At 41.1% G+C, this 27,663-nt stretch overlaps 1 protein-coding gene across 2 annotated transcripts in view; it reads right to left on the reverse strand.

The window, feature by feature from the left end:
* Positions 1-26,658, reverse strand: part of akt3a (v-akt murine thymoma viral oncogene homolog 3a) — a 49,754-nt gene extending 23,096 nt beyond the window's left edge. The window contains exons 1-3 of one of the 2 annotated variants that reach the window (XM_072390735.1): positions 26,550-26,658; positions 21,492-21,926; positions 118-243 (exon numbers count right to left, since the gene is read on the reverse strand). In XM_072390735.1, the coding sequence (XP_072246836.1) occupies positions 118-243; positions 21,492-21,537 (172 nt within the window). In that variant the 5' untranslated portion in view covers positions 21,538-21,926; positions 26,550-26,658. Of the gene's footprint in view, positions 1-117; positions 244-21,491; positions 21,927-26,199; positions 26,367-26,549 lie in introns of those variants that run through there. The other variant, XM_072390736.1, reaches the window with a different exon arrangement.
* Between the last annotated feature and the right edge of the window lie 1,005 nt (positions 26,659-27,663).

The raw sequence follows: 27,663 nt of genomic DNA on the forward strand, positions 1-27,663 counted from the left end.
TTTCTACAGAAAAGATCAAGGATATAAATGCTTCATCCGTCGTGCATGTACAGTATGAGTTAAAGTACATTAACAAGAAGGAACGATGATGTATATTTGATCAGTGCTGTAACATACTTGCTACAGAGAAGTTATTTAGGGGGTAGGGCAGGTCTGCATCCTGAGGTTTCTCTTTGTAGCCGATGAACGAGCCGTCTGTCTTCAGCAGGAAGTAACGAGGCCGCCAGTTCTTTATGTATTCACCTGGAAAGACACATAAATACCAAGAAAGGGGGTCAAATTTAAGTGAAACGTGCCAAGTCAGATGTTTGATGCTAAAACAACTGAATTGAGATTATGAGGGATGTTGATGATGACGCTGAAGGGAAAAGTGCTCTCAAGGGTTATGATGATTATCATAATCAGCATGATGTATGGTATTAACAGTAATAATAATGATGGTGACAATTTTAAATACAGATTTCATTCCCTAGACAGTTAAGAGCCGCTCAACTGTCATCTGTTCAAAAGGATATCACACACATATACACGCTGTGGTATTTACACAAACACGGATATACACACACAGCATCTCTGCAGCTTCCACAACGCTTGCCAGATTCAGATCGGATTATGGTGTAAAAAATGACAAAAACATGTTTACCAGCGCAACACTCAAAGTATCCATGCCAGAAACATCATCTGGCTGATACATGGGCAGGTGTTGAGGTGGTGACCCTTCAACCAAATACTCACAAACACACAACCATAACGGTGCACAGCAACACACACAAACCACTGGTCAGCAGCAAAAGGAGGAAGATTGGATGAGAGATGAAAGGATATGAGGTGATATGAGATAAAATATGATTAAACATAGAGAACTACTCTTCTTAGATGTCAGCAACAAAAATTAACATCTGCCGTGGAGAGTATTACTCTGGCTGACACAGAGTTGCACTAAAAGTGGAACCACAGCTTTATTGGATGACCTGCTGCAGGATTACACGAGTGTCAAACATTTCCACGCCACACAAGAGGATAACGCTTACTGGAAACAGCATGGATACACACATGGATTAAAGTGCACACATGTGTGGATTCTCACATAGTTGTTTGAGTGCAGTGAGTACAAATACGGTGGTGATACTGTGCGCACACACACACCAACCCGCAGAGTACACAGCTCAAGTTATACAGAGACACACAACTTTAATGAAAGAAACTTTCCAAAGCTGTGTAAACATTTCACTTTTTCATTTTTTATTCCAACAGTAATAAAAACCACAGAAAAACACAAACGTGCTCCATTTCGCGACCAGTTTTAATTAACCTGCGATTCCTTGACATGCACACAAACACACACACTTTTAAACACCTATTATATGCATTCGTGTGCACAAACACTAATAGCACACACATACGCACAGACCTGAGTAATGGCTCTCATCACCTTGTTCGGCTAATTCACTGCAAGAGTGTTTATTATGTGTGTGCGTTCTATTTGTGACATCCATTTAAAGCAGAAATGACAGCAGGCCGCGCTCGTTAACACATTGCAGAAAAACACCTGCTCCGCTGAAGGAACCATGTGACTGCGGGCCCTGCCGGTACCTCTGGGTGCTGGTGGTGGTGTTGGAGGCGTGTATGAGTACGTGTGTGTGTGTTCGGCAGAGAGGTTGCGACTGATCTGAACCACCACGTGGGGACAGAGAGACACGCAAAAATGCTAGCTGGTGCCAGTGCATCATCAGGACTACCAAAAATCACACCTCTCCTCTCCTCCATCAGTCTCTATTTTTCTCTTTTTCGCAAATCCACCCACTCTCTCTTGCTTTGCCATTTCCTTCTCCTGTTCTTTCAGAAACAAAGCATATTCTTTGGATCACTTGCTACTGATAAACAGAGTGCTGTGAGAGGGCTGAATGGGAGGGGTGAAGAGAGGCATAAGGAGGAGTGGAGAAAAAATACTTTTAAAAAACAGCACGACAAAACAGAGAAGATGGGGAAGAGGTTTTTTAACAATATCTCGCTGATTCTAGTCAAACAGTGGAAAATAATTTGGTTTAGACAGACATGATACATAGAAAATAGGGTTCATAACTCAGGATGTTGTTGTGCTTTGTGTTTCTTTTTTTAAATAAATGTCTCTAAATGTCTTGAAATTATCGCCATATTGTGACTTAAAAGTCTTCAAAACCTACAATCAACAGGTCATAAACACAATATCATACAGGCTGTATCATGCTGAGTAATCTTAAGTATGTATCTAAGTATTGTTCAGGTATTACTTTAAGCGTGTTTAGCTCCTGTAGGCTAATGTCACACAAAAGTTATAAATCAAATGACCTCTTAAAACAAACAGTTGAAAGGTAAACGCCTTCCCGATGTAAACTCAAAAACTACCGATAAAAGTGATCATCTGGAAAAGTTCAGCTAATTTCAAACTGGACTGAAGAAAGAGATGGATTGACTGTCAAAGTGGAAGAGGATGAGGAAAAAGTTAAACTGATAAAACTATTATAAACTGGCCGTGATGACTGGCTTGCTGGTCCAAGTCCAGTCATTTCTATGAGTCAGTTTCTAGATGAGGTGTCCAACCAATGAAAGCCTGGGGTTGGCCACTTCATCCCTCAGCTGTCCAGTACAACTGAAAACATTTAAGCGATCCTTCTGGCCAGGCCTATGCAATGTGTGTGTGTGTGTGTGTGAGCGCTTCTGTGTGTCCACTGGGGGGAGGGGGAGGGGGCAGCCAGGGGTGGCACAGACGGAGAGAGGAGATGGACAGTTGTCCACATACGCTGTTCCAAACAAACACAGTCATGCGCGTGCGCGCCCACACACACACACACACACACACACACACACACACGCACACACAGACTAAAACAATTCTGTTCCGAGCGTTCCAGTTCTCCGTATGATCCAATGGTGTTCTGTCAAGCTATCCCGTCTTGGCCCTGCCTGTAATGAGTCCAGCGAGCTCTCCCACTCTGGACAGCTTGTCTGGGGAGCCACATGTCTCTAGTTTGGACTGCTGGAGAAAACAGAACAGCCGGTCTCCTTCCCACACCATCTCTCTCAAACTCCTGACTTCAGTTTCATTTAGTTTTCTGCACAACTTCACTTTTCCCTTTAGGCCAATTAGTAAATACTACACTATACAGTGCTTAAGACAACAGGAGCCTCTTGTTTCTTGTTATAACAACAGGACATCAGTAAAACAAGAGAGATCGTGGGTGATCTGAAGGATCTAAGGAGCAGAAGATTTTTTGGGCGAATGAGATAAATAATTTTGAAGTGTTTCAAATGAATAAATATATTAAATAAGTGTATTTCAGCTGTAAGACTAAAAACATCTACACTACGTGTTTCAGTAAATCACTTATAGTCTGTAAGGACCTACAAGATAACAGCATTTACAGTTAAGGGGCATCATAAGTTCACACGACTATTTAAAACCAACTAATTAAAGTGCACGTGGGGGAGGAATTGGCTCAGTAACCAAGTGTGTCTTCTTGTGTGTCTCATCCTGGTCATCTTGATATCCTTATTATTATTATTATTGTCATTGCAGAACAGCATGTGCACATCTGGGTATGAGAACGTACACGTTGTCTGTATAAAGTTTTTTACTCTGTTTGAGATAAGGTAGGTCTCAGTAAGTGCGAAACTACTACGTACTCCCTTTCAGACATATAACATCTAATCTTGTCATCGTGAGGTTGCTATATGTTAGATACCAACCGCCATGATGCATCTGATCTTATCTTATCATTTTAAAAAAATTAACAATTGAACTCTCATCAAGCATCTGCCTTTTAAGGCTTTTCACTCACTTTTTTGCGTGTGGCACAAACTTACCACTAAAATGTAACCGAGCCAGACTTCTTAGAAGTAATTTAGGAATTTCTAGGAGAATTAAATCTTACTGGCACATCCTCCAGTTGCAGCTTGTGGATTTAGCAGTAAGAGGCAGAGATGAATCAGCTGTGACTGTGTCTGTTCCAAGCTTTCTGATTGGACAATTAAAACAATACACTCGCTAACTGTCACTCAATTAGCAGACTAATTAACTATTCACTTCAGGACAGAGAAGGAAAAGGGAGAGAATGAAAAGGAGAATAGGAATAGGATGAATAGGAAACAGGTACAAATGGCAAGGCTGAACTTTAGCCAGCAAACAGAAATGAGACAGAGAACTTGCACAAACTATCCAGTCTCTCCACATGTCTCTGCCTCGCACTCACTCCTTCAGGAAATCAGATTTAACGTGCTTTAGCAGAAAACAAGACAGGCAATCACAGGAAAAGCCATGATGGACATCAAAGAAATAACTATAACTGTGTGAGTTCACCAGCCATCTTTAATCAACCCAAATAGGGATTTAATCTAATGTTTTGGACCAGGCTGGAGCTGATATGCAGATGATGCAGAGATGGGGCTGTGTGACTGGCACCCTAGAAGCTGGCTCGGTGGTGGTGTGGAGACGTAGGTAGAGAAGGGGCTGAGGATGGAGATGAATAACATACATATTCACATCTTTCACATAACAACACACATAGATACTGTACACTTAAAGAGATAGTCAAACATCTGTGTTCAGAGCTGTACTGTACGGTTTACTTAAAGTAAAACAGCGACTGTATTAAGGTATTAAGGCAACAGTATTAGGTGGTTTAAGGTAATGCAAGTGCACAGAGTGTACAGGTTGCACCATGTAACAACAACAGAATGAAGTCAAACCAAAAGGTGGGTTTTAGCTGAAATGATTAAGTGGCTGATCTCCTTACAGTCAAAGTTAAAGACAACTCCAGACACAACAGTGAGCAGAGGGGCTTCACGTGTTTGAGTGTCTGAGTATTGACAATAGTTATATAGTTATAGTTATATAGTCCAATAGTTAAGTAAAAACATAAGAAATGCGGTGGAAGTGAGAGAGGGACAGATTAGTTACACATTGGGCAGTAAATGAATGGGTTAAAGAAGTAAGGGAAAGGGGAAGGTAACTGTAAGCAGCACAGAGGGCAGTAGGGGTTAAGAACGGGAGGAGCTGAGGTAAGATGCTTGGAGAAGAAGACATCTGTCTGATAGTCTTACTACGATGGCTAGAAGTCGGCAAAAGTTTATGTTGCGCAAGGCTGGACAAGACATTTTCCACCGTTTTAAGTGGTCAGAAACAATACAAAGAACAAAGAAAACACAGTCCGAAAAGAAAACACATGCGGACTGTTTGAAACACAGTCCTCTCGTTAGTGGGTGTGCGTGTGTTTACAAGAATACGGCTGTGTGCGTGACCCCGACCCCAGCAGTTCTAACTCCAGTCTGCTCAGACATCTTAAGGCGAATCCAGGCTCTTCAAAGCCAATCCACTTACAGTGCATTAGTCTCATTATCACTCTGGGGCTGGACTGGTGCTCATGTGCGTGTGCATAAATGCTTTAAATACACCATCACCGACAGTGTACAAGTGGAGTTACATGATAAAAAAAAATCTAAAAGCCTTGATGCGATTATTGCACTTGCATAACAAGACAAGAACCAAGGACTGTATGGAGGTGGGAGGGGGTAATATTTGAGGAATCAAAGAAATAAATTCGGTTTGAAGCTGGAGCTGCAGCTGGGTTTAAAGGTTCAGTGGAAATACACTTCATGAAGTCCACAGCAGTGTAGAGATGAAGAAGAAGTTAGAACTGAAGGTTAGAAAATGATGGCTGAACTTGAGAGTAACAAGAATGGGAACATTAGTGAGTAAAGGGCCTCAGTGTAAGCTGCTATGGCCACGATGGTGACACAGAGATGGGGCAGGGCAGGGCAGGGCAGGGCAGCCACAGAGCAGCCAGATTGAGTGGAAACCCATGGGAGTATGGCCATCCACTGGGACCACTAGGAGGTTTCACCCAGCCAGCTGCACACAGCTAGAGCCTCCTGGTAGCCTGTGCTGTCCTGTACACAATCACACACACACACACACACACACACACAGTGCCCTGGTGCCCCTCTGCTCCCCCAGCTGGTATAGAAGAAGACACTCAAGCATGCACTCGAAAGAACACACAGGCTACATACAGTATAATCACAACATTGTATTTGCAGACTGAAATTTCCTGTTAACACTCTTTTCTTTCTCCCTTTTCATTCACCTCTCGTCTCCCTGGTTTCTCTTTGATTCTCCTGTATCCAGAAGTCTTACTTCTCTCTCTTCATATCTACATGCGCTCCTAAATTGCAGTACCTATATAATCCAGTAGATGGTGGTGGCTCCCTGGAGCATGCTGGCTATGCTGCAACGCTGACACAGAGCCGAAGAGTGATGGACAGACATGCTGCGGCCAAGACGCCTCTCACCCTAATCCCCCCTCACAGCACTGGTGTTTGCGTGTGTGTGTGTGTGTGTGTGTGTGTGTGTGTGTGTGTGTGTGTATTTATATGTTTATGACAAGCCAGGGTCTGTTGCTTCCTAAAGTACCATAGGATTACTGCAGTGTTAGTATATTAGCATCTTAGCTGGAGGGCTGCTGCTCAACACCACCTGTGCTAGACAGGAGGCTTTGGTTACCCACCTAAACAGTGGGTGGGTGAAGGTCACCTAGTCAAGGCAACTTGAATCTTATCATTGCACTTCATTATGCTAAATCTTTTCTTAACCAACTCTATATCATGACAACAAGTATGATCATACATTTTTCTTCACTTTTTGTCATATAAAATGAGATTAACCTCAATTTATTTCCAAATTGGGACTTTTTGTGGTATTACCATAGAAAATGGAGGGATGGAAAAATACTACACCACCTATTGTGGATTCTGAAATTGTACTGTTCTCTCACTATGGAAATTTAAGTCGAAATGTGGAATTTAAAGCTGCTCTACTGTACTTTCAAAGTATCTTTCAGGTATACAATATTTGCTATTTAATACCAATACATTCAGACACATACATGCTGGGAGACTAAAACATCAAATCCTCTCTTTCTATGATAAACAGCCATGTGACATCAAAGAAAAGTATCTATCCAAAGAGGCTATTGAAATGTTACAAGTGCAAAGAGTTTTAATGATGTAATACAAAGGAATTTTTGTTAACCCCTCTGCCCCGCTTCCTGAATATCTTCTCTGTGCTCTTCTGTTTGCAGCAGTCTGTCCTGTGAAGAACGACCATTAGAGGCAGAAGTCACACCTGGGCCCAGTATGACCTTGTGTACAGTACATGAAGCCGCATTCAGAACAAGCTCTATCCTTCACACAGACACACTACCGAGTGATGGCTTCTGTTTTTCGGCCACAAAAACACAAAAACATGCCATTTGTGTGAACAAAGAGAAAAATAATACACACATGTATAGAAAAGCTATAGTTCAAAGATTTATACCCACAACGTTGCCATTGCACTGAAGGCTTATCCAACATTACCAGGCAGGCAAACTCAGGTTTACATCTATAGTTAATCTCATCAAGAACATTAAACACAGCTCAGTCAGATGGTCCATTTCCCTTACACACGAATATCCATCAAACCTCCCACACACCGCTACCAAGGCATAACATGGCATTGAAAACACAAAGACTGATCTGTGTGGATGTCTTCTTGAATGTCACGTAGGTAAAAATACAATCTGAGCTAGCCAGAACAAAAAGGCCTTGCATTTTAACATATGATAACATTAAGAATGCCATGCTGCTTGTGTTCAGAATACAGAGGACCAATGTGATTAGGAAAGGCACACACAGCCAATGAGCTGGCTAATCAAATTCCACCGACTTCTGGTATCTTGCCTCTCTCTGTTCTCTCTTTTGGAAGGCATTGAGTGTGTTTTTTTCATTGTTTAATATTATATCACTGACATCTACATTAAACAGTCTATTTAAAAAATGCTGTATGTAAATTTGTAAACCGAAACATTGGTTAAAATTTAAATCCAGAACATCATTTCTGTAATTGAGAGAAACCTGTTGAGGTATAATCACTTCCAAGCAAGGCCATCTGCTTTTTTTTTTTTTTTTTGGCTACGGCCCCTTAAAGAAGAGTATTTTAGTTTAACTGTAAATAATAACTGTCATGTATTTTCAGTTGATGGATGTATCGGAAAGGTGCCGTTTACATGTGAATATCAGTGACGCTAAACCTGACTGTTTCTTTTCATTATTTCTTAAATTCATACAACACTTTAAATAATTGAACGCATTCAGGTTCTTTGCCTCATTGGATGTGAAACCATCCAATCAGAGAAACAGAGTGGCGCAGCTGGACCAATCAGTCAATGAGAAGAGCTGTCATCAGAAGACGAAGGGGAAGGTCAGGAGACAGACACAGCTGTCTAACTATTGCCTACAACAGACAGACAACACAGGGTGTGTGCACATGTGTGTGTGTGTGTGGTGATGGTGGAGCCCAACCCTGTCCAGTTGAGCAGTGGTGAACAGGTGCAAAGCTTTGTGCATGGGTGTGTGTGTGTGTCACCATTATTCCAGAGTGCCTGTGTATTATTAATTCAGAAACGCTGGGCTGGGGCTGTGGGCGGCAGCTGGTCTTACGAGTGCATGCGTGTGTTTGTGTGGACAACATATGACCCCCCCCCCTGCTCTTTTGTGAAGTATTCGTACTTCCCAAGAGCAACAGAGGAGCACTGTGCTGTACGTCTCCCCGTCCGTCTGTAAACGTACACACACGCACGCGCTTGCAAAGAGCGCGCACACACACATGCATGTACACAATGGCTCTGTCCAGCAGGCAAGAGTAAACAATCAAGTACTATACCCCAAGTATTGTCAAGAGCATCGCCCCCACCCCAACACACACACACCAGCCCAGCCGCGCCTCATTCAAAGGTTCCATTCATGTGTTCCACTGAAGGGCCGACAGTAAGGGCCCTCCACCTCGCTAAATGCTGCTCTCGGTTCTCCTCTCTTGGCTACCTATCCGTCTCTCCACCTGCCTCAGTGTTAGCCCATCTGTCCATCAGGGTGCACTCAGGGCAAATTCAGAGGGGCTTCCTCAGAGTTTGTCTTTACTTTTTGTTTCGACAGACAGGTGAGAGCGATATCAACAAGCAATCACAAAGATGACCCTTTTGTCTTTCCTTCATTTCAAGTAGTTCCCAAAGGTTTGTTAGTGGCGGAAACAGGTACATCACATAGTTTTGTTTCAGTTTTGGGATTTAAGATTTAATAGGGTGTACGTCAATCAAGCCTGTAAAGCACAATTAAAAAAATTAAGCAAAAGTGCATCCACAACCAGCTCCTTCACAATTATTCATGCTTCATTGTCTATCACGAACGTGACTCCGCTACAGCTACACTCATCTGCTGCTAAAAACCCATGAAGTCTAACAAAGAGGGTTCACTAAAACATTATCCACTAACAGGGGTGTAGGTTCAGCCAGGTGACTTGTTTACAAGACGCTAGCTTTGCGGTGAAACTTCATAAACTACTCTGGAGTTTAAAAAACTAATCCAAGTGTGATTGCAATGTGACTGCTTGCCCGTCTGTCACACTCTGAGGTGACAGACAGCTCTATATGTCAGTTCATCTCAGGGAAACGGTTATCTCGCCTTCCCTGAGAGCCGGTGTTCTACATGTCATAACGTCTGCCTGTCTAAAAGGCTGTTTTCGACAACATGCCAACCCCAGCTGCCTGACATCAGGCACTTAAGGCTCTAAATCTAAAAAAAAAAAAGACCATGTCCATGTTATCAGTGGGGGAAAAATAGTAACTTATAACATGAACCTAATAGTATTTAAAAATGCTAATTCTATTGTTCTTTAATTAACAGATCTTTTCTAATTAGCTTCAGTAGCATTTCCAGGTAAAGCTGTGACCACAGCATGCAGCTTAAAAAGGAATTTAGATTTTGAATTGCTTTTATTTGATATTAAAAATATACAGAAGAACTAAAAAAAAAAAGTACTTTGGAACCTTAAAAAATCTAAAAATATTCTTCAAACCATGTCATGAAGTTCCAAAAAAAAAAAACACTCGGAAATTCCACATAATTGTTAATGTGAATGTGCCTGTAACATAATGGAAAGGTCATTTCCCAGGTCTTTTTAAACTCAAGATATTGTGATATTGTGTGGAAACACTCAAATCACGGAGCAATATCTGAATATGGCAGATGTTCATCCTCTTTTCTTCTCTGTTGTCCCCCTCCACCTCCTCTCATACAGCAGTCTGCTGTTGAATCTCCTGCTCCAGCCGCTATGCTGTGAGACATCTGCACCTCACTCACTGTTTGTTCCTTTTTATTTCATCTCATCTTTCCTCTTGAACACACACACATACACACACACACAAAGATGGAATTCTTTGCTCGATGACAGATGGCAAGTCACCAATTGTACAGCATCAGCCTCTCAAAACAGACACACACGCCACATGAGCACGCAAACACTGAAACAAACACCACCTCTTTGTCCCCCCATCCTTTTGTGCCCAATCCCCAGTCAGATGCTTTGATTTCTTTCTTACAGCTGAGTGTATACATTTGAGTGTGTGTAGTTGTGTGTGTGCTCCTCTTTACCTTGGTATATTAAACACTAGTTTAATGAGAGCATGGTGAGGAGCGGGCCTAAGCCAGTGGACCATATGGGGGCCATTTAGCCCCCTCAGAACATTGAGCCAAGCTTCGCTGACATGATTACCACTGCCGTCCACTGCTCTACACTACTGTCAGATTGGAAATGGGGAATTTTACCATGAACAGCTAATTAATGACTGGAGCTTGGCAGCAAGACACGGAGGAGGCTAAGAGAATGAAAAATTCTGTCACTGCTTGGTCTCATCTTCCTCTCTGTTTTTGTCTGGCGAGCTGAACAAAGTTCTGTTACAAATACTAAAGAGAAGTAAAAACATGCTTGCAAGCACATGTGTATGAAAAGGAAAAAAAGCAATATATTACTTTACATAGTGCCACATTTTCAGTAATTAATCACATTGCATCCACTGTACACACCGTTTTCACTGTCCATCTTTGTTAACCTGCGTATTCATTCATGACTTACTTTTTCAGTGTGTCTATATGGCAAAGCAGGCTGAAGCTAGTTGCTTAGTTAATCCTGTCAGGGACAGATTACAGGTGGGAAGATATAAATAGAATGACTGTCCCTTTAACCCCACCACTGTGACAGCTACATGCAGCTCAACTATTAAGGCAGGCAAAAGAGGAGCAAACCAAGCCTACTGAAGATGATCCAGACTAGCCATTTGTTTTGCAATGGGAACAAAATGTCCAGAGCTTATGTGCTGCAGAGTGAAGACAGTTGGTCACTGAGCAATAAAGTCAGAGTTTTAAAAGTCAAAAAGATGGTTCTCTTTTAATCTGGCTAGATCACCGTAATGCTGCACACCTAACCTGCTCCTGAGGTAAATATATATATATATATATATATATATTTATATATATATATATTTATATATATATATATTCTCACCAGAAGGAAAGATATATGCAAACCTGTAGAGTTATATGTTAGTAATGCAGAATAAAGCCATGCAGGTGCAGTAGCACAAACTGTACAACTGTCATGTTACCACGGGAACCTGCATATATATTCAGCTGGTGATGCAGAAAATGCCTCTACACATGTGGTTTTGTGCATTGTCCCGCTTAGCTCCTTAGTCTGTTTAACAATGCTGATATAACAGATATCAGACAAGTTGTCTTTTCCTGGTTCTCACACATAATGTTCATTTATTAAAATTAATTTCACTTTTACTTAGCCAAAAACGATAGGATGTGGATGTTGTCACGTTACAGGAAGTTTCCACAAACATTCTCTTGCTTCTTGTCTTTGCAGCTTTTTGTTGTAATGTTCACTATGACACTATAACCTTTTTCCTCTTGACTAAGATAGGTGGAATGCAATCAGTCCATTTTTGCAGAAAAATATCTATCAATCACCCTCTTTAAGGGAGGTGCAGACCGTAAAAAATGGTATAACAAAGAACCCTGATAACCATTCATCGTCTATGATCGGGGCTTTATGTTTTGTTGGGTCAGCGGAAAAAAAGGAGGCTTTGCAACATTGATCTTATCTGTAGATCACTAAAACCAACTCAAACCAATATTATAACATGTGTGTCAGACTGCTGCCCAAAGTGTGTCTTAATACTTGAATTGGGATAACAACATTGATTGTATATACTAATACTTCAATATCCACCTTCTATATCCATTTTATCCAGCTTAGGGTCACAGGGGGGCTTGAGTCTATCCCAGCTGCCATTTGGCTAGAGACAGATGTCTATTTCAAATACATTCAAATTAAATACTTAGTCATAATTTTGTTTAATACATGTGTTACTGATACTGTATGTTCTTGTTTCCCACTCAACCAAACAGTTTAAAACCATTTAAATGCACTACTTTTACCACATCTACACCAGCTAAAACAAGTCGATTAAACCTTTTGCCATTGTGAGCAGCATGTTTTTCCTCTGTGCTCCTGGAGCTACAATGTAAGCAGAACTGGTCCAGAAACTACTTCCACCTCAGGGGGAACAAGTCTGACACTACGACAACATGAGAGGATGGCGTTACGCTATATTCTATGAGCAGGCCAGTTGCAAATGGCTGCGAGGCCCATGCTCCTGCACATTCACGGATCACTTAACATGAACAAAACTAAAAGCCCTGTTAGAAATAACACGAGCCATTTCAGTGCAGCACATTTTTAATAAGTAATACTCACCAATAACTCACCATCATTGTAAACATCTTAGCTATGATTTTCCCATTTCAGCCTTTCACCTGAGTGGAATCAGTTTTAAAACGCCGGCTTTACATCATCAAGTCTGATCGGCCGGCACATTATTTTGGCAGGCTCAATGACAAAAACTTGTCTGCATTTCAGCTGTAAAGCTTTGATCCTCTTTCAAAGTAATGACTACACGTCTTATATGTCTGAAGTGAATCTAGAACAGCGGTTTTGAACGACTGATCACAGGGGATGTGTGAGGTTTTCACTGCATAAAACCATCACACAAATATTGGTTTCACTAAAGTCTATGTGAGAATGAAGAGCATCAAGCACTCTTGTTACACACACATGTGAGTTGCACGGACAAGTGCTTGTGGGCCTTTTATGAAAATGAGGGAAAAACAACAGAATTCTTGAGCCAGTGCCATCTACAACTGTAACTCTCTCCAACAAGTTGATGCAGGGTCCTGAAACGCCACGCAGCGCAAAGATGCACAAACTGGAGAGCTGAAAACATGTCTAACGGGGAGATACAAATATTACATCATCAACCTGCTTGTTTTACTTGCTAAATATCATAAACACAAATCCAAATTCTCTAATCACAAACCATCTTTTTTCATTTTTGAGAAGGAGCACAAACAATGCATTACAACGATCCTACATTCTATGAACAGAAAAGCCATAAAAACCACTGAGCTATGCACTTTATATAACATTTTTATGAACCAATTTAAGGCATTATGTTAATGTTCTGTGTTTTCACTAATGGTAACGTCTGGCTTTTCAATTTCAAGTGTATTGGACCTTTACATTTCCAAGGTAAGGAACGTGGAAATAATTTGGATTTCGAGGGTAATCTCACAGTTGGGGAAAAGACTCAATTCTTTTGGGTTAAAAAAAAAAAAGTGTCTGAAGTTTAATCTTAAGTATCCTAAAATCGGGAAAGACATTTAGTGTGTTTATCTTAAGATTGGGATATAGATCAAGCTGAAAAGGGAGGCCCCAAAAAGGAGTTCTGCCAACAGCCTGTGTTAGACATAAATAAATAATAAATACAATTTTTGAAAAAGCACCGACAGTAACTTAACAGGTGTGGCCTTCATGGTCTCCATATAAAGTTCTGTAAAAAAGAGTCTGCTTGAGAACTGATGCACTGTTTTATCAATGAAGCTACACAGCTTTGTGTTAAAGTAGAGTAAAGAGAGGAGGGGAGAGGAGAGGAGCATGAAGGATGGGATGTTTCAGAGCTCCTGCAGCTGTCCAGTTGCTTTTGGCAAACAGATGTGGACCGCTGTCTACCATTACAGTGCTTGATTGAAACTACTTTTCCAGTACCTGTAAATCAACAACAAATTTACTCTTATCTTATGCACCAACATCTGCCCAAATAAATACAGTTACAACACAGATACGGTTTGTATCTGAAAGTTCAATAAATTAACACGGTAACAAAAATAAATCATACAAGCTGCACCACAGACAATAGAACATCACAGAATAAATCTCCTCTATAAAGTTTGCAAAACTGGGCAACTTGTTTTTAAGGGAAATGATCTTTTCAGGGACTAAGAAACACAGTAAATTACAGTAAATTGCTCTTACTGGAATGGCAATCATCTTGTCAACTTAATTCAATTCAATTCAGTTTTATTTATATAGCACCAAATTACAACAATTGTCATCTCAAGGCACTTAAATAAAGCAACAAGCTACTAACTAAGACTAAACTAAGTGTTTCTAAGACACACTATCACCCTGCTCTGTCACATTATTTATCAAGGAGAGAGAACAGCAACTGTGAAGCAGAGCTTTTCTTTTAGACTCAATAACAAAGTACACTGTATTCTTAAGTAGCTTCTGGAAACAATAAGTGGATTGATATTTCTTAGAATTGGCCATGCATACAATAGAAATACACAGCAATATTTTACCACCATTTGCCCCTCCTGACACCTAACTCTTACACTAGCTTTTAGCCACTAGGCACTAATCTGCTGGTCTAAATCAGCCAAACCAACCCCCACTCATACCTGCCTCCTCTAATCAGCCCAAAGCCTACTCCAACCAGTCCACAGCACCTCAAGATGTTAACTACTCACCACCCCTTTGGTCTAAACTTTATGTTAGTACATTTAAACATAGATTCTGGTTTCCACTTTAACTCAGATGGCTTTGTCAAGTAGGGACAGAGCTTCCACTGTCAACAGATCGCAACAGAATACTACATAAATATACGTTTGTAATTCAGTTGGAACAGTGGTCAACAGAAACTGGTTGATGAGGAATCTGAGGCGTTCATCAAACAATAAGAATTTAAAGAAATACATAGACGCTCTACCCCCCCCCCCCAAAATGTTTGACTCATTGTAACGATGCTCGACGAGGCTGTATTCAGAACAGACAAATGAGGACGTATATTAATAAACATGCAACAAATCAGTGTTTGATTATCATTTATGCAAGCTGCAAAAACAATACCAGCAGCCAAACATGGTGATAAAGGACACGATCAATATTTAATACAGCTAATAATCTATAAGGTATGCATGTGTGACTGTGCCTACATCCATTCACATTGTGATCATACATTTGAGGTCAGCATTTTGATGATCCTGAGCTGCAAACTAATCCCATTACTCAATCTCTCCTCCCTTCACCCCCCAACTTCATTTATCCAAGTTCCCCATCTGCAATGATCAGCACTCCATTCATTGATCCATTCATTCATTTATCCGACACTACCCCACTCTACATTAGTCCATTCACACACCCATCCACTAATCCATCCGTTTGCATGGATTTAATAAGAATGCTTCTATCACTGTTGAGCTTAACAACCAAGTTCAAAGAGTTATAATGCCTAAAGCAATTTAGTTTACAACTCCATACACATATACAATGTAACGTTGGTTCAAAGTAACACCATTATACTTATGATGTAGTTTGGTGGAGAAAAAAAATCTCCAATCTGACTCTCTGTTATTCTATAAACAGACAGACAGATAACTAAAAAGCTGCTGGCTGCGGTTTAGTTTTGTTCAATGTTCTTATACTTCTATATATCACGCCCTCCAGTATATGGACGATACTTACTGCCATCAATAAAACTGACGTAAAAGAAAAACACTTTTCTTTGTTGCAGCCTAAAGTTGAATTTACGTGTACTATTCTGTCTGGAGACTGCACAATTTGGAGTTAAATTAAGTTTTGATGTTTGCTATCTAAGATTTCTTGTCAAAAACAGGTACGTGCACTGCCCGTGTCCACACCTGGTAGTTTCAAGTCGTCTGCCTCTGTTCCAGGGTGGCTGTATCTGTCACAAACTATCTGTCTCTCTGCCTGTCTTTCCTTTGCTGTTTGTCTGTGGGCTCCGCAGACGAGTCTGTCTGTGCTGTGCTGTCAGTCTGTCTGGCTGACTGCCATTCTCTGCAGTGTAGAGTGACTCATTCTTAGGACAATGGAGACAGTTTGTAAAGCCACACTGGAGCGTACACTTCCTCCGGATGTGCAAGAGGATGCCATTCATAACAAAGCCTGTACTGTCTGCCTGTCAGCTACTGCCCCATGAATGTATGTAAGACTGAGAAATAGGGGAAATAGAAAGAGGAGTACAGGGACATAGACAGACAGAGCAAAAAACATGAATGAGGGGAGGAGAGGAGAGGAGAGGAGAGGAGAGGAAAGGATAGGAGAGGGATACAGCAGACAGTGGCGGCGGCGGCAGCAGCAGCGACTGGTGATTGATATCAGAGATCTGGCACTGCCACCTGATCCAGCCAGCCATCCTCCAGCAACACTGAACTCACTGAACTCACGGAACCAAGATGGCTGCTTCACTGCACCGCACTGCACTGCACCCAATGAACCCAACAGCGATATAATGTATACAGTAAAGCACACAGAGCTCCCAAAGGGATTAAACACAAGAAAAGGAGTACGTACATAGGAGAGAATGAATAACAGGAGAGAGGTGATGGTTTTCATTTCACATCGATGCCTCACAAGCTCACGGCCCGATGCAGATCGGTTGGAACAAATAAAAAGGATTTTTAGAAAGAGAATATCTAAAGGAGCCACTTCCTGATTATCTCCATAATACTTGTCTATTGTAGCATATGGGAATAAAAGATATCCATTTGAATACAACCTTATGTTGAGGGCGTCAGATATTGTATAGAACCTTTATTTAAGATACCACAGACGCGTTTTTGGTAAATACACTTGACATTTAACTTGTTTAATCTCTCAGGTGTTTATGAGGATGTCCTTGATCAATAAAGGCTATTGTACAATTCCCTCAAAGAGATTCTTAATTTTTAAATTGCGACAAACCTCAATGATCTGAAACACAACATAAAAGGAAGAGTGTAGCCTGCAAAACATCCTTTTGGTCGTTATCTGATGTGTGATTGCTAAAACCCTCCTCAGACTCACTCCACTTTGACATAGCTGTATCACCTCTGATTAGTTACTCTGCAGAAAAACACCTCTGGGCGAGAGAGCATCAAAGAAAAGATGATGATGCTCTTCTCCTCGTCTCTCCCCTCCCTCCTGACCATCTGTTGTGTGGGGTGCTGTGTGGGCTAATGCTGGTATAGGTAACAGAATCCACCACTACAGTGGCTGAGCGTGACCTCTGTGGCCTCACACAGGTTGACAGAAGGTAAAGTCCTGGCTGCAGCGGAAATGAAGATGGGTGTACTTTGGTTCTATATTTCTGCTGCAGGATTAGTCAAACAAAAAATGCTGTACATTGAAAGGAGAGCCGCACACAATAAGAGTTTTTCCAAGGTTACATCTTCACATGATTTCCCACCATTCTCAAATCCTCTTTTTGATAATTAAATGTTTATAGTTATGAATCTAACGAGCTTTCAAATATCTGTTATTCTGATATTCTGGCAAGTTCTTTGTCTTTATGTCAAACAGTATTACAGATAATAACTGTTCATCATTTCCAGACTTAAAGAAAGGATGTGGCTGATTGCACTCCACACCCTGATTCAATCAAAGGAGGAAGGGAATCAAAGTAATGGTAGTGTGCCAGTACTGGAAGGCTCAGTCATCTGAGGACATACTGCACTGCATTGTCTAACAAATATTCTATTACACGTAAAGGTTTTGCATTTGAGCTTGAATTGCCTGATTAATGAGAGGAAGAAAAAATAAAAGCACATCATTTGAAGAAAAAAAAAAAAAAGGTCTGAAATTGTTATATCAGTAGGCCAAATGATGGAGACTTTCATTAATTAGTTATTTCTTTCCATTCTGTGCTTTGTATCGGCAGCCCTAGTGATATACCTTCTGCTGCTTTGAGTGCATTTGAACACCACAACTACAAATCAGCATCCAAGGATGTGCTTGATTTGATGAATAAGTTTTGTGTCATCTAGTTACACTTCTGTAATGTTAGACCAATTTTTCTAACAGCCATTGGCTTGTCAAACGAAAGCTCCATACTTATAGATACAATCAGTCCCTTCATAAAACATGCAGAGGCGAGCGCTCCCATGAGAGGCTGTGAACATGAGAAGTCATCACCGTCACTGATACTTTGTGCTTTCCAGGGGCAACATCTTCTTTCATTCAGTCACTCAGTCAATAAACCAGTCGATCATTTTTCATCATCACCAGACTCATCAGCAAGAGTAGTATAAACCAACGTATTAAACTGGACATATTCATAGAACGTGTGCTCGTTAATCTCGCGTAAACAGCTGATTTTGCGTAAAAAGGGTAAATTTCCATTAATTTCAAAATTAACTCAAATTAACCCGTTAGCCAAACTAGCAGAAATTTAATGTCACTAATTCGACTGCGACGCTGAAATCCAGACTGGTCAGATCAGGCAATGTTTTTCCAATCTTCTATTGTCCAACAGTTTCCTGTTCTTAGCTGACAGGAGTGTGGTCTTCTGCTGCTGTAGCCCATCTTCTTCAAGGTTTGACGTGTTGTGCGTTCAGAGATGGTCTTCTGGACTCCTTGATTGGAAAGAGTGCTTATTTGAGTGACTGTTGCCTTCCTATCATCTCGAACCAGTCTGCCCATTCTCCTCTGACCTCTCACGTCAACAAGACATTTTCAGACCATTATTTGTAAACCCCAGAGATAGTTGTGCGTGAAAATCCCAGTAGATCAGCTGTTTCTGAAATACTAAGACTAGTCCATCTGGCACCAACAACCATGCCACGTTCAAAGTCACTTAAATCTCCTTTCTTCCCCAATCTGATGCTCGGTTTGAACTTCAGCAAGTTGTCTTGACCACCTCTACATGCCTAAATGCACTGAGTTGTGTGAACAAGCGATTGAACAGGTGTATCTAATAAAGTGGCTGGTGAGTGTATATTCTACAGTGACTTCAACAGCCTTACATCAGAAAATTAAGGGAAGACGGGAAGATATTCAAAATGACTGCTTGTTATTCTGCAAATTTTTTTGCAACTGGAAAATAACACACTTTCTAGTATATTTACATCTAATGATTAAAATGTTTTTTGGCCATAACAATGCACTATAACTGTTAACTAGCTCTAGACCTGAACTTAAGGAAGAAAATACAAGTAATGCGTTTAATGTGATTAAATTCACTATAGCTAAAAACAAAGCATCGACAAGCATTTACCTGAATATGTAACCTAGACTGAATTACCAACGGGAAAACAGATCCTTGACTAGTGATGTAATCTGCAACATTTGGAAGACAGAACAATACACACAAACAGCAGTTATTTTTTTTTTTTTTCTTAGGTGCTCCTCTGAGACTCATAACAACATAAACAGTTTTAATTAAAGCTTTCAAGGCACCTACCTAAGCCTCCTTTTTCAAACAGATCCTATTACCCAGTTTTTCTGCATTCAGTCTTGCTAATCTTTCACTCATTTAGTCTTTAAGTGTCTTTGTGTTTTTATCTTTATTACACTTAAAAAACACCGTCTATTAATCAGTGCAAGACAGAACGTGGAGAACTTTCCACATATGTATAAACACAGATAAATGTAGCGCTGCACAATATATTTAAAAAGTATCGTCGTTGTATCAACACGTGAAATATCAATAGCGTTAAAGACCTTTTGACTTGAAATAGGTGCACTAATAAAAGCTGAATTTCACTTAGAGGATGTTCTGCTTTTCTGCATGTTCTACCACTGACCGATATGTATACAGGTAAAGAATGCAGGCCTCAATAATTCAACTGAAATTAGCACCATTTATTAAAATATTTGTTCATATATCGCATCACAGATCATATGTTTTCCTGATATTGTGCCATCTTAATGGGATTTCATTAGTATTAAAGCTATGTTGTGCATGTGTGCGTTTCTCTGCAGAGGTTTTACTAAATTCCCCGGTCTCACTTCATTTCAGTAAAAAGATGTCTAATGACTAAGACTGCAGTCTTTGCTGTATCACGACCTGGACAGTGAGTCAGCACTCTGACCCTGCATCTCTCCCCACACACTAATACAGCCAAAGATTGAGCATATGATGCAGACAAACATTCATATTCCTGACACAGACAAACACCCCTCCTTCCCTCCCTAACCTCTCTCTCACACTGACACACAGTAGCATCGCTGCGTCGTGACTGAGGGCGATGCGTTTCTATTAAAATGCAAAGACAACTGAGGATCGCACTGGCATGCTGGCACACATAAAGATCCCCCTCCTTTTTACTTCAGTAATACACACCACTCCTCTTTGGTAGTGTTTGTGAATCCATGTGTCTTTGTCAGAGTGAAAGAGCATCCGGTCCGTGTACTAAGAAGCAGCATGTCCTCCTGCTGTGCTGTTGGATGAGCCTACATTACCCAGAAACCTGCTGTCAGTTCTGTATCCATGTCACTTCCTGTTCAACAGTTTCTGTTACACATTCCTGGACACCATCACACAGTCAAAGGGAAGATGCTCATTGGCTTAAATGTCCGGAAATCCCCGCTCACCCAAACACACACACACACTCATGCATATATTCACATTGACTTATAGTTGTGCCTGAAGGAATCAGCACCAACAGACACAACACCATGAAATTGTGGTTTATAAGAAAAAGAAAGTCCCAAAGTGTCCATTCAGTCCTGCAGATATCATAGAGCTACTAGAATAAGTTTTCTGGCACCTTCCGGCTCAGCTTGGCCCCAATACAAACTAGTTTTCACCTGTTGAAGCAAACTCCCTGAGCAGACACTAAGCTGTGAGGGTCTGAGAATAGGGAATTACTATTTTTGCGAAAAGCTCTTCAGCTTTTACAAATTTTCCCCATTTCTCACTCATCAGGTTGTAAACAGGATGTGTTGTCACTATGCCTCTCAACTTCAACGGCCCCCTCAAACCCAGGTCATATGACTCTCAATGACACCATTTAGGAACTCCTCTGAACTTAAGACACAACTGTGTTTAAAACTGCTTCAGAGTGCAGAAATAACCCGATTTCTAGTAGAAACACTTTCATGACAGGACACTGCACCAGCAGTGTAACTAGGGGTCTGATAGATGTTACTACAGTAACAGCACACATGTACATACCCATACACACACCGCACATAGAGGTTTAGCAAGCATACATCCAGCCAGGTTCAAAGACATCGCTGTGGGGGTAAACACACAAGTACAGGGTACACTTTTGACACTAGATAATCTGACATCCATGTGATCAGTCACACACTCAATTGCAAACACACTTACATCCTCCAACCGGCACATGTGGACAGACATGACCAGGCCCTCAGTCTAGACAAGAGGCAGAGGAGAAGAAGAGGGAAGAGATGCACAGTGGAGGGGAATAGAACAAGAGGTTGTGGATGTACTTACCCCGTTTCTGGAGCCATCCCTCTCTAACGATGGTGACATCGCTCATGGTTCCTTCACGCCGAGTCTGATGCCGCTACACGCCTGCTCCACACAGAGAGAGAGGGAGGAGGGGAGGAGAGGAGGAGAGGAGAGAAAGAGAGGGAGAGGAGGAGAGGAGGGGGGCCGGCTCTCCCAGCCTCCGCGTCACTCTCCCTCCCTTCCTTTCCCGTTCACCCTCTAGTTCGCGCAGTCGCTCTCTCAGACCCACACAAACACGAGGCGTGTATGTCTACGCGCGTGTGTCGTTTTGCTTCCTGTTGTGGCTTATCTCCCTGCCTCCCTCCCTTCTTCTTCTTCTTCTTTTTCTTTTTCTCCCCCTCCTCCTCCTCCTCCACCTCCTCCTCCTTCTCTCGTGTTCACTCTCCAGACCTTCCTCCTCACCAGAAGTGACTCAGCCTGGAAGGAAGTGAAAAGAGAAAAAAAAAAACATAAGAAAAAAGAAGGCATGGATTTATTTTTCTCCTCCTCTGCTTCTTTCTCTCCCCTCTGAAACCCTTTCACAATAACTGACAAGACAAACAACTTGTTATTGTGAGAACAAATGCTTCCTCTGCTCTCCCCACACCCAATCATACACCCAGTTCCTCTTTTAATCGCCAACACTCTCTCTGATAAACAGGATGAATTATTGCAGAGCTTTTGCTGAAGTAAAAACTGACCTTGATTGCCAAAGCAATATCTCTAAGCTCCACCGTTGCTTCATTCATGTAAATTTTTTGTGGTTAGCAAATGTTGAGAATAAAACACAGTCTCCCTGTCAGTGTTCAATGTATTTCTGCATGTTGAATTATTTTGTTAGTGTGTGGTTGTGCGTGTAGGCTGATTTGTCTGTCTGTGTGGGAGGTGGGAGAGCATCTCAGGACTGTGGAGTAGAGCTTAGTTAAAAATAGCAGCAACGGCAGTTGGGGATGCTCTCACACTTTTTCTCTCTGGAAATCGCTGCACCTCTCCATCGTCTACCTCCTCTCTGTCTGCATAGCTGCAGCGTTCACCTCAAATGCACCCCTACTACACTGTATTACACAACACGCAAAAGCCCTACGCCGCTCAGCTTGAATGGAGATCAGCACTGTGGCGATGAGGCCGGAGTCGTAGCCCTCTAAATCAGTATTCAGATCAGCTAGTGTCTGCACTGCTGCAGACACTTGGAGGGACTGCAGCGTCAGAGCGAAGGCTGGAACACACCCACAGACATATACACCCTTGTAGGTTTTTTATGTTGAGACAGCAGAATCGTGACCAGCTGCAAACCAGGTGAACAAATGAAGATTTGTGCAACACTTATTTCTTTTCCCACTACACTATTATTACCAACAACCACACAATTATTTCCCAGTTTTCAACAACTATGCAGTTTTTATGCTTGTTTATTGTACACCGACATGTGTTTAGACCACATCTGATCCTTGAAAATTCATCTATTGAATTTTTTTCCTTTCTGTAGGAACCAAAGCCTAAATCCTATTCGTCTACCTAAGCTATAAAGTTAGAAGAGGTATTTTACAAGAGGTTTTTGTATATGCACCAATTAATAAAAAATATATAAATGACATTCAGCCATAGTAATCACATTCAAGGGGATCAAATTCTTTTTATAGACACTATACGACGATGGATTAAGCTTTATTGTTATTTAATGAAGCTTCAGTTAGCTTTAACCTTAATCTGGACAGCCACAGCCTAGATAGCACTAAGTGGTAAGAAGAGAAGAGAAGAGAAGAGAAGAGAAGAGAAGAGAAGAGAAGAGAAGAGAAGAGAAGAGAAGAGAAGAGAAGAGAAGAGAAGAGAAGAGAAGAGAAGAGAAGAGAAGAGAAGAGAAGAGAAGAGAAGAGAAGAGAAGAGAAGAGAAGAGAAGAGAAGAGAAGAGAGCTTGTTGCTATGGCGATGCATGTACTGCCATGACAGAGGAAGCACCTGACAGACAACATTCTTGTAAACTGTAAAAGAAACGTGGAGTCAAAGGAGGCATGAGGAGAACGAGTCAAAGGAGAAAAACTCTAATGTGACCATCAAACAGATTTCTATAAATTCATGTTTTAATTATGGAGTTTGACAGCACACAGGTCTTGCATACAGCAATGCCCACAAGCTTTGACGACTACTACCATAAAACAAGACTGAGTCACAAGTTTTCAGTGGAACGGCAGGAAATTCGTCAGTACGATGGAGAGCAGAACAACTTTTCCAAAGTAGCTGAAATCACCAACAATTTCCCAAAATATTCCGAGAACCTTCCCTCATCTCCATTAGCTTTTGTTTTTAATCAGGAAAGTGTTGTTCTGATCCAAGCTGTAGAGGTGATCCAACTGTGAGTAATGTAGCCTTGGGGAAATATGAATGGGACTTCTGCCTACAGACAAAAAGGGGGGAGTCCCTCCCACTTCGTCTTTGAAAAACAGAAACTGGTAAAGGAATGACACAAGCAAAATGACTCCCATTATGTATGACCCACACCTAAGTACACGTACAGTACAAGCCATTTCTTGACTTCATATTCATATATGCTAACTTAAGAGCAAAAGAATAAGAGAAAGAAATTTGACTAATGATCTAGAGTAACACAGGACAACACTGTATTATCCCCACTGAGGAGGTCAGCTTAAACCACTTATAAGCTATAATCCTGTACTTAAAAAAAAAAAAAAAGAAAAAAAGAGACTACATCAAAAGTTTCCAAGCTTGAGACCTAAATAACCTCCAACCATTTTTAGAGGAAGGTCAGCTAAATGTTTCATCAATGTTATCTCATAGAAATATACATAACATATATATTATATATATATCCATCTGTTCTGTCATGTACTAAAGCCTCAGAGGAAGAGAATCTATAAACTTGTACAAACACAGTTTCTGTAAAAATCATTCACAGAAAAGAAGGACATGATAGTGAAATATAAGTAGATTCAACAGGCTATCATTCCATGGCAAATCCACTCCAAAAGAGAGGCCATTACAACAATCCTCTTGTCCAGACGGGTCAGCACATCTTACTACATCTTACCTCACCTCACCTCACGTCTCCTCACCCCAATCATTGGCCTCATTCAAACTCTGGCTGACATCAGCTTCAGTGAATCTTCCTCCTTTAATGAAAGGCAGCCTTTGGCAGGATCTCAAGTCTTAAACCATGTGAACACAGGAACCATGTGTTTCTAACTCATTTTTGTATTAATCTAATGCAAATTCGATAAATACCTCGCTATCTAAACCAATATCTTACATGGATTAATCTATATTGAAGTCTGCTTTCATCTGTGTGTTAAGAGCGTTGGTGTGTACTGGGTGGTGAGTGCCGTCACAGCGCAGGCATCATGCGTATCCACTGACGGAGAAAACTAACTGCTTTTCACAAAAGCCCATTCAAGGCCGCACTGTTTTGTCTTCAGTGCACCTCTTTGTTTGCTTTTGGAAAATGCAAAGACATTCTAAAGGAATAACGTTGTTGTACTGGGACTAATCATAGAGCCAAATCGAGGTCTGTGTGCAAGGGAGAGTTGGTGTGGGAGACCACGACGCTCTACACACTGACGCAGTCGTCACGCTTCTGATTCTGTGAAGCCAGCATGCCATTTGAAAGTGCCTATATACAGCACTATGCTGCCTCTGTCTTCTTTGAAGCATCATGGGGCAACATCTGCGCGAATGCTGGTGTCACCACTAAACAATTAATAGCAAACGGTTTGATTTTTATAAGGTAAAGACACAAAAGATGCCATGCTAATCTCTACAATTAGAGTATTTTATATAAATAATCGAAGTTGAATATCTTTTGTTTCTTTCTTTTTAATAAAACAAAACATAATAATCTCTCAACTTGGGATGAGGGATGTAGTATTGGACACTTTCAAGCATCTGGCATTTAAGTAAATTATATTAAATAACTTGTAGCTCCGTGTGATGTGCAAGAAACTATTGTGGGTGTGTGATGCAAATTCTGGTTAAACAAATTAGATAAGTTATGTATAGCAAAATAGGACTTCCTATTTTGGCAAACAATAGCTGTGTAAGAATGTGAAACCTCTAGGCTACCATCCCAATTCTGCTGATTCACAAAAAGTCAAATCAGTAATCAAAAGAACAAGTAATAAGAGAGCAGCACCATCAACAACATTATTCTGAAAGTTATCCGTCTCTGCCATGAGTGTGATACACACACACGTGGTCATTTGTGCAGTCAAATGAGGCCAGGCCTAATGTAGTTTGCTCTCTCCACCACAGGTATGAAAATCAACAAGATACGGAGAAACGTAAAAAATTTCAGGTGTCTTGTTGCGAGTCAGTTTAACTGGTAGGATGTACGCCACAGCTTTAACGTTTCTCTATGCTGCTCAGAAGATCATAAATGATTAAGTCATGCAGGACCCGTCACCGCATCGCTTACGTCACGGTGATAACTGTCGGTAAAACGGAAGCATCTTACACGCATTGTGGAGGAAAACAGATCTTATTAAAACATTCAAAATTTGTTCAAACTACCGCTTTTCCAATCAACAATAGACAAGGGGCGCAAACTGTATGTCACCTCCCAAAGCATCACTCCAAAGAGTCCTGTCCAACATGGGGCCGCAGCGGCGTGTTATCATAACACAAACCCACATCATTAAGCTAGCTTTAGCTTGGTTCACGTAATGTTTACTGTCGCAACAGCGTTGCTCGCTTGCGGTGTTACCTGTGGCGACAGGTGCGGTGGTATTCCGTGCACCTGCTCCTCGCAAAACCTTAAGGGTTGTTTCTTTTCCTCCCTCCTAAGTGAGTAACGCAAAGCTATGCGGAACTGCAGGCTAAGCTAAACTAAAGCTAAGCAGTGCTTGCTGTTGACGTTACGAGCCGGGGAAAAAATAATCGTTTGGAGCTGCAAACGGATTCCCGAGAAGCTGCGAGGAGCTACCGTTAACCGCAGCCAACCGTTGTTTTGACTCGCAGGAAAACTAGTGACGTCACTCAGAAGAGCATCAACCTCCTTGCACCACTTCTCCATCTCCACATAAACGCACGCATTCATACACGCATCCTGCCTACCTCCTTGCCCTGTCCTCCCGCTTTCAGTTTCAACGGTTTCTGCTCGGCATCTGATTTTCCTCCACTGTGCACTTCTCTCATCATCCCATTCCAACATCCCGTGGTTCTCTGTCGGTTAGTAAGCCAAGTATCGCGAGAATTAGGTGCTAAGGCGGTTTATCTACGAGATAACTAGGTCCTCTGGTTACAGCACAGAGCCTACATTATGTCATGCAGTGAAGATTTGATGCTGGTGGATTATGCGCGTAAGTAAAAGTAGTAGGTCGATCACAATAGAAAATATTGTAAGTAAAAGCACCTATATTCAATTAAAGTTATAGCACTTCAAATAACAATGTGAAACGGTGAATTACTGTTTGAATCTGCAGCTCCCCTGACATTTAAATGTAGATTGTAAAAAGTGGGTAAAGTTTAAGTGTTTCAGTTAAATCATTTAAAACTCAAAACCTTTTTCTATCTACCTTTTTAATAAGCGCATGTGCTTTCAGTAAAAATCTTCTTAAAATTACAATGCCATGCAAAAGTTTCGGTGCCCCTGATCAAAAGTGCTGTTTCTACGAAAAGGTAGCGTAAGATTAGTTGATCTCTAATATACGTATATGTCTGTCTACTTATTTTTCAATCAGCACTGAGTATAATTGTTTATAAATCCCTCCTAACGTGCATCACATTCAGTAGAGTCTGTATGTCCTCTTGTTTTAAAGGAAGGCAGGAACAGGACCTGCCCATCTCTGCCTCTCAATGGCCATTATTGTAGACCTCAACTCAACCCTTAAGGTTATCTTGCCCGAGATTGCTTTAAAAAATGGGTGAGTTCATCCTTTCAAGCAATGGCACCTAGCCTGTGGAATGAGCTTCTCTTGTTTAAACTTTAAATTAAATCTGTTGACTGAAGACTAACTGAGACAAGCTTTTAGCTTGAGATTGGTCAGGATGTATTAAAAAAATTATTATGACTCTCCTAATCTGCAAATAGACTGTTTAAGAATCTCACAGCAGCAGAAGCCTTGACAGAATTCCCACTGAAATACTCTGCCACAAAATATGTTTTATGAGCTGTAATGTCTGTGTGTTGTGTTCAAACTTTCCTTTCTCATTATTTTGAACTATAAAA

This window comes from Leuresthes tenuis, unplaced genomic scaffold, assembly GCF_036924035.1.
Source record: "Leuresthes tenuis unplaced genomic scaffold, fLeuTen1.0.hap1 SCAF_8, whole genome shotgun sequence".
Classification (NCBI taxonomy): Eukaryota; Metazoa; Chordata; class Actinopteri; order Atheriniformes; family Atherinopsidae; genus Leuresthes; species Leuresthes tenuis.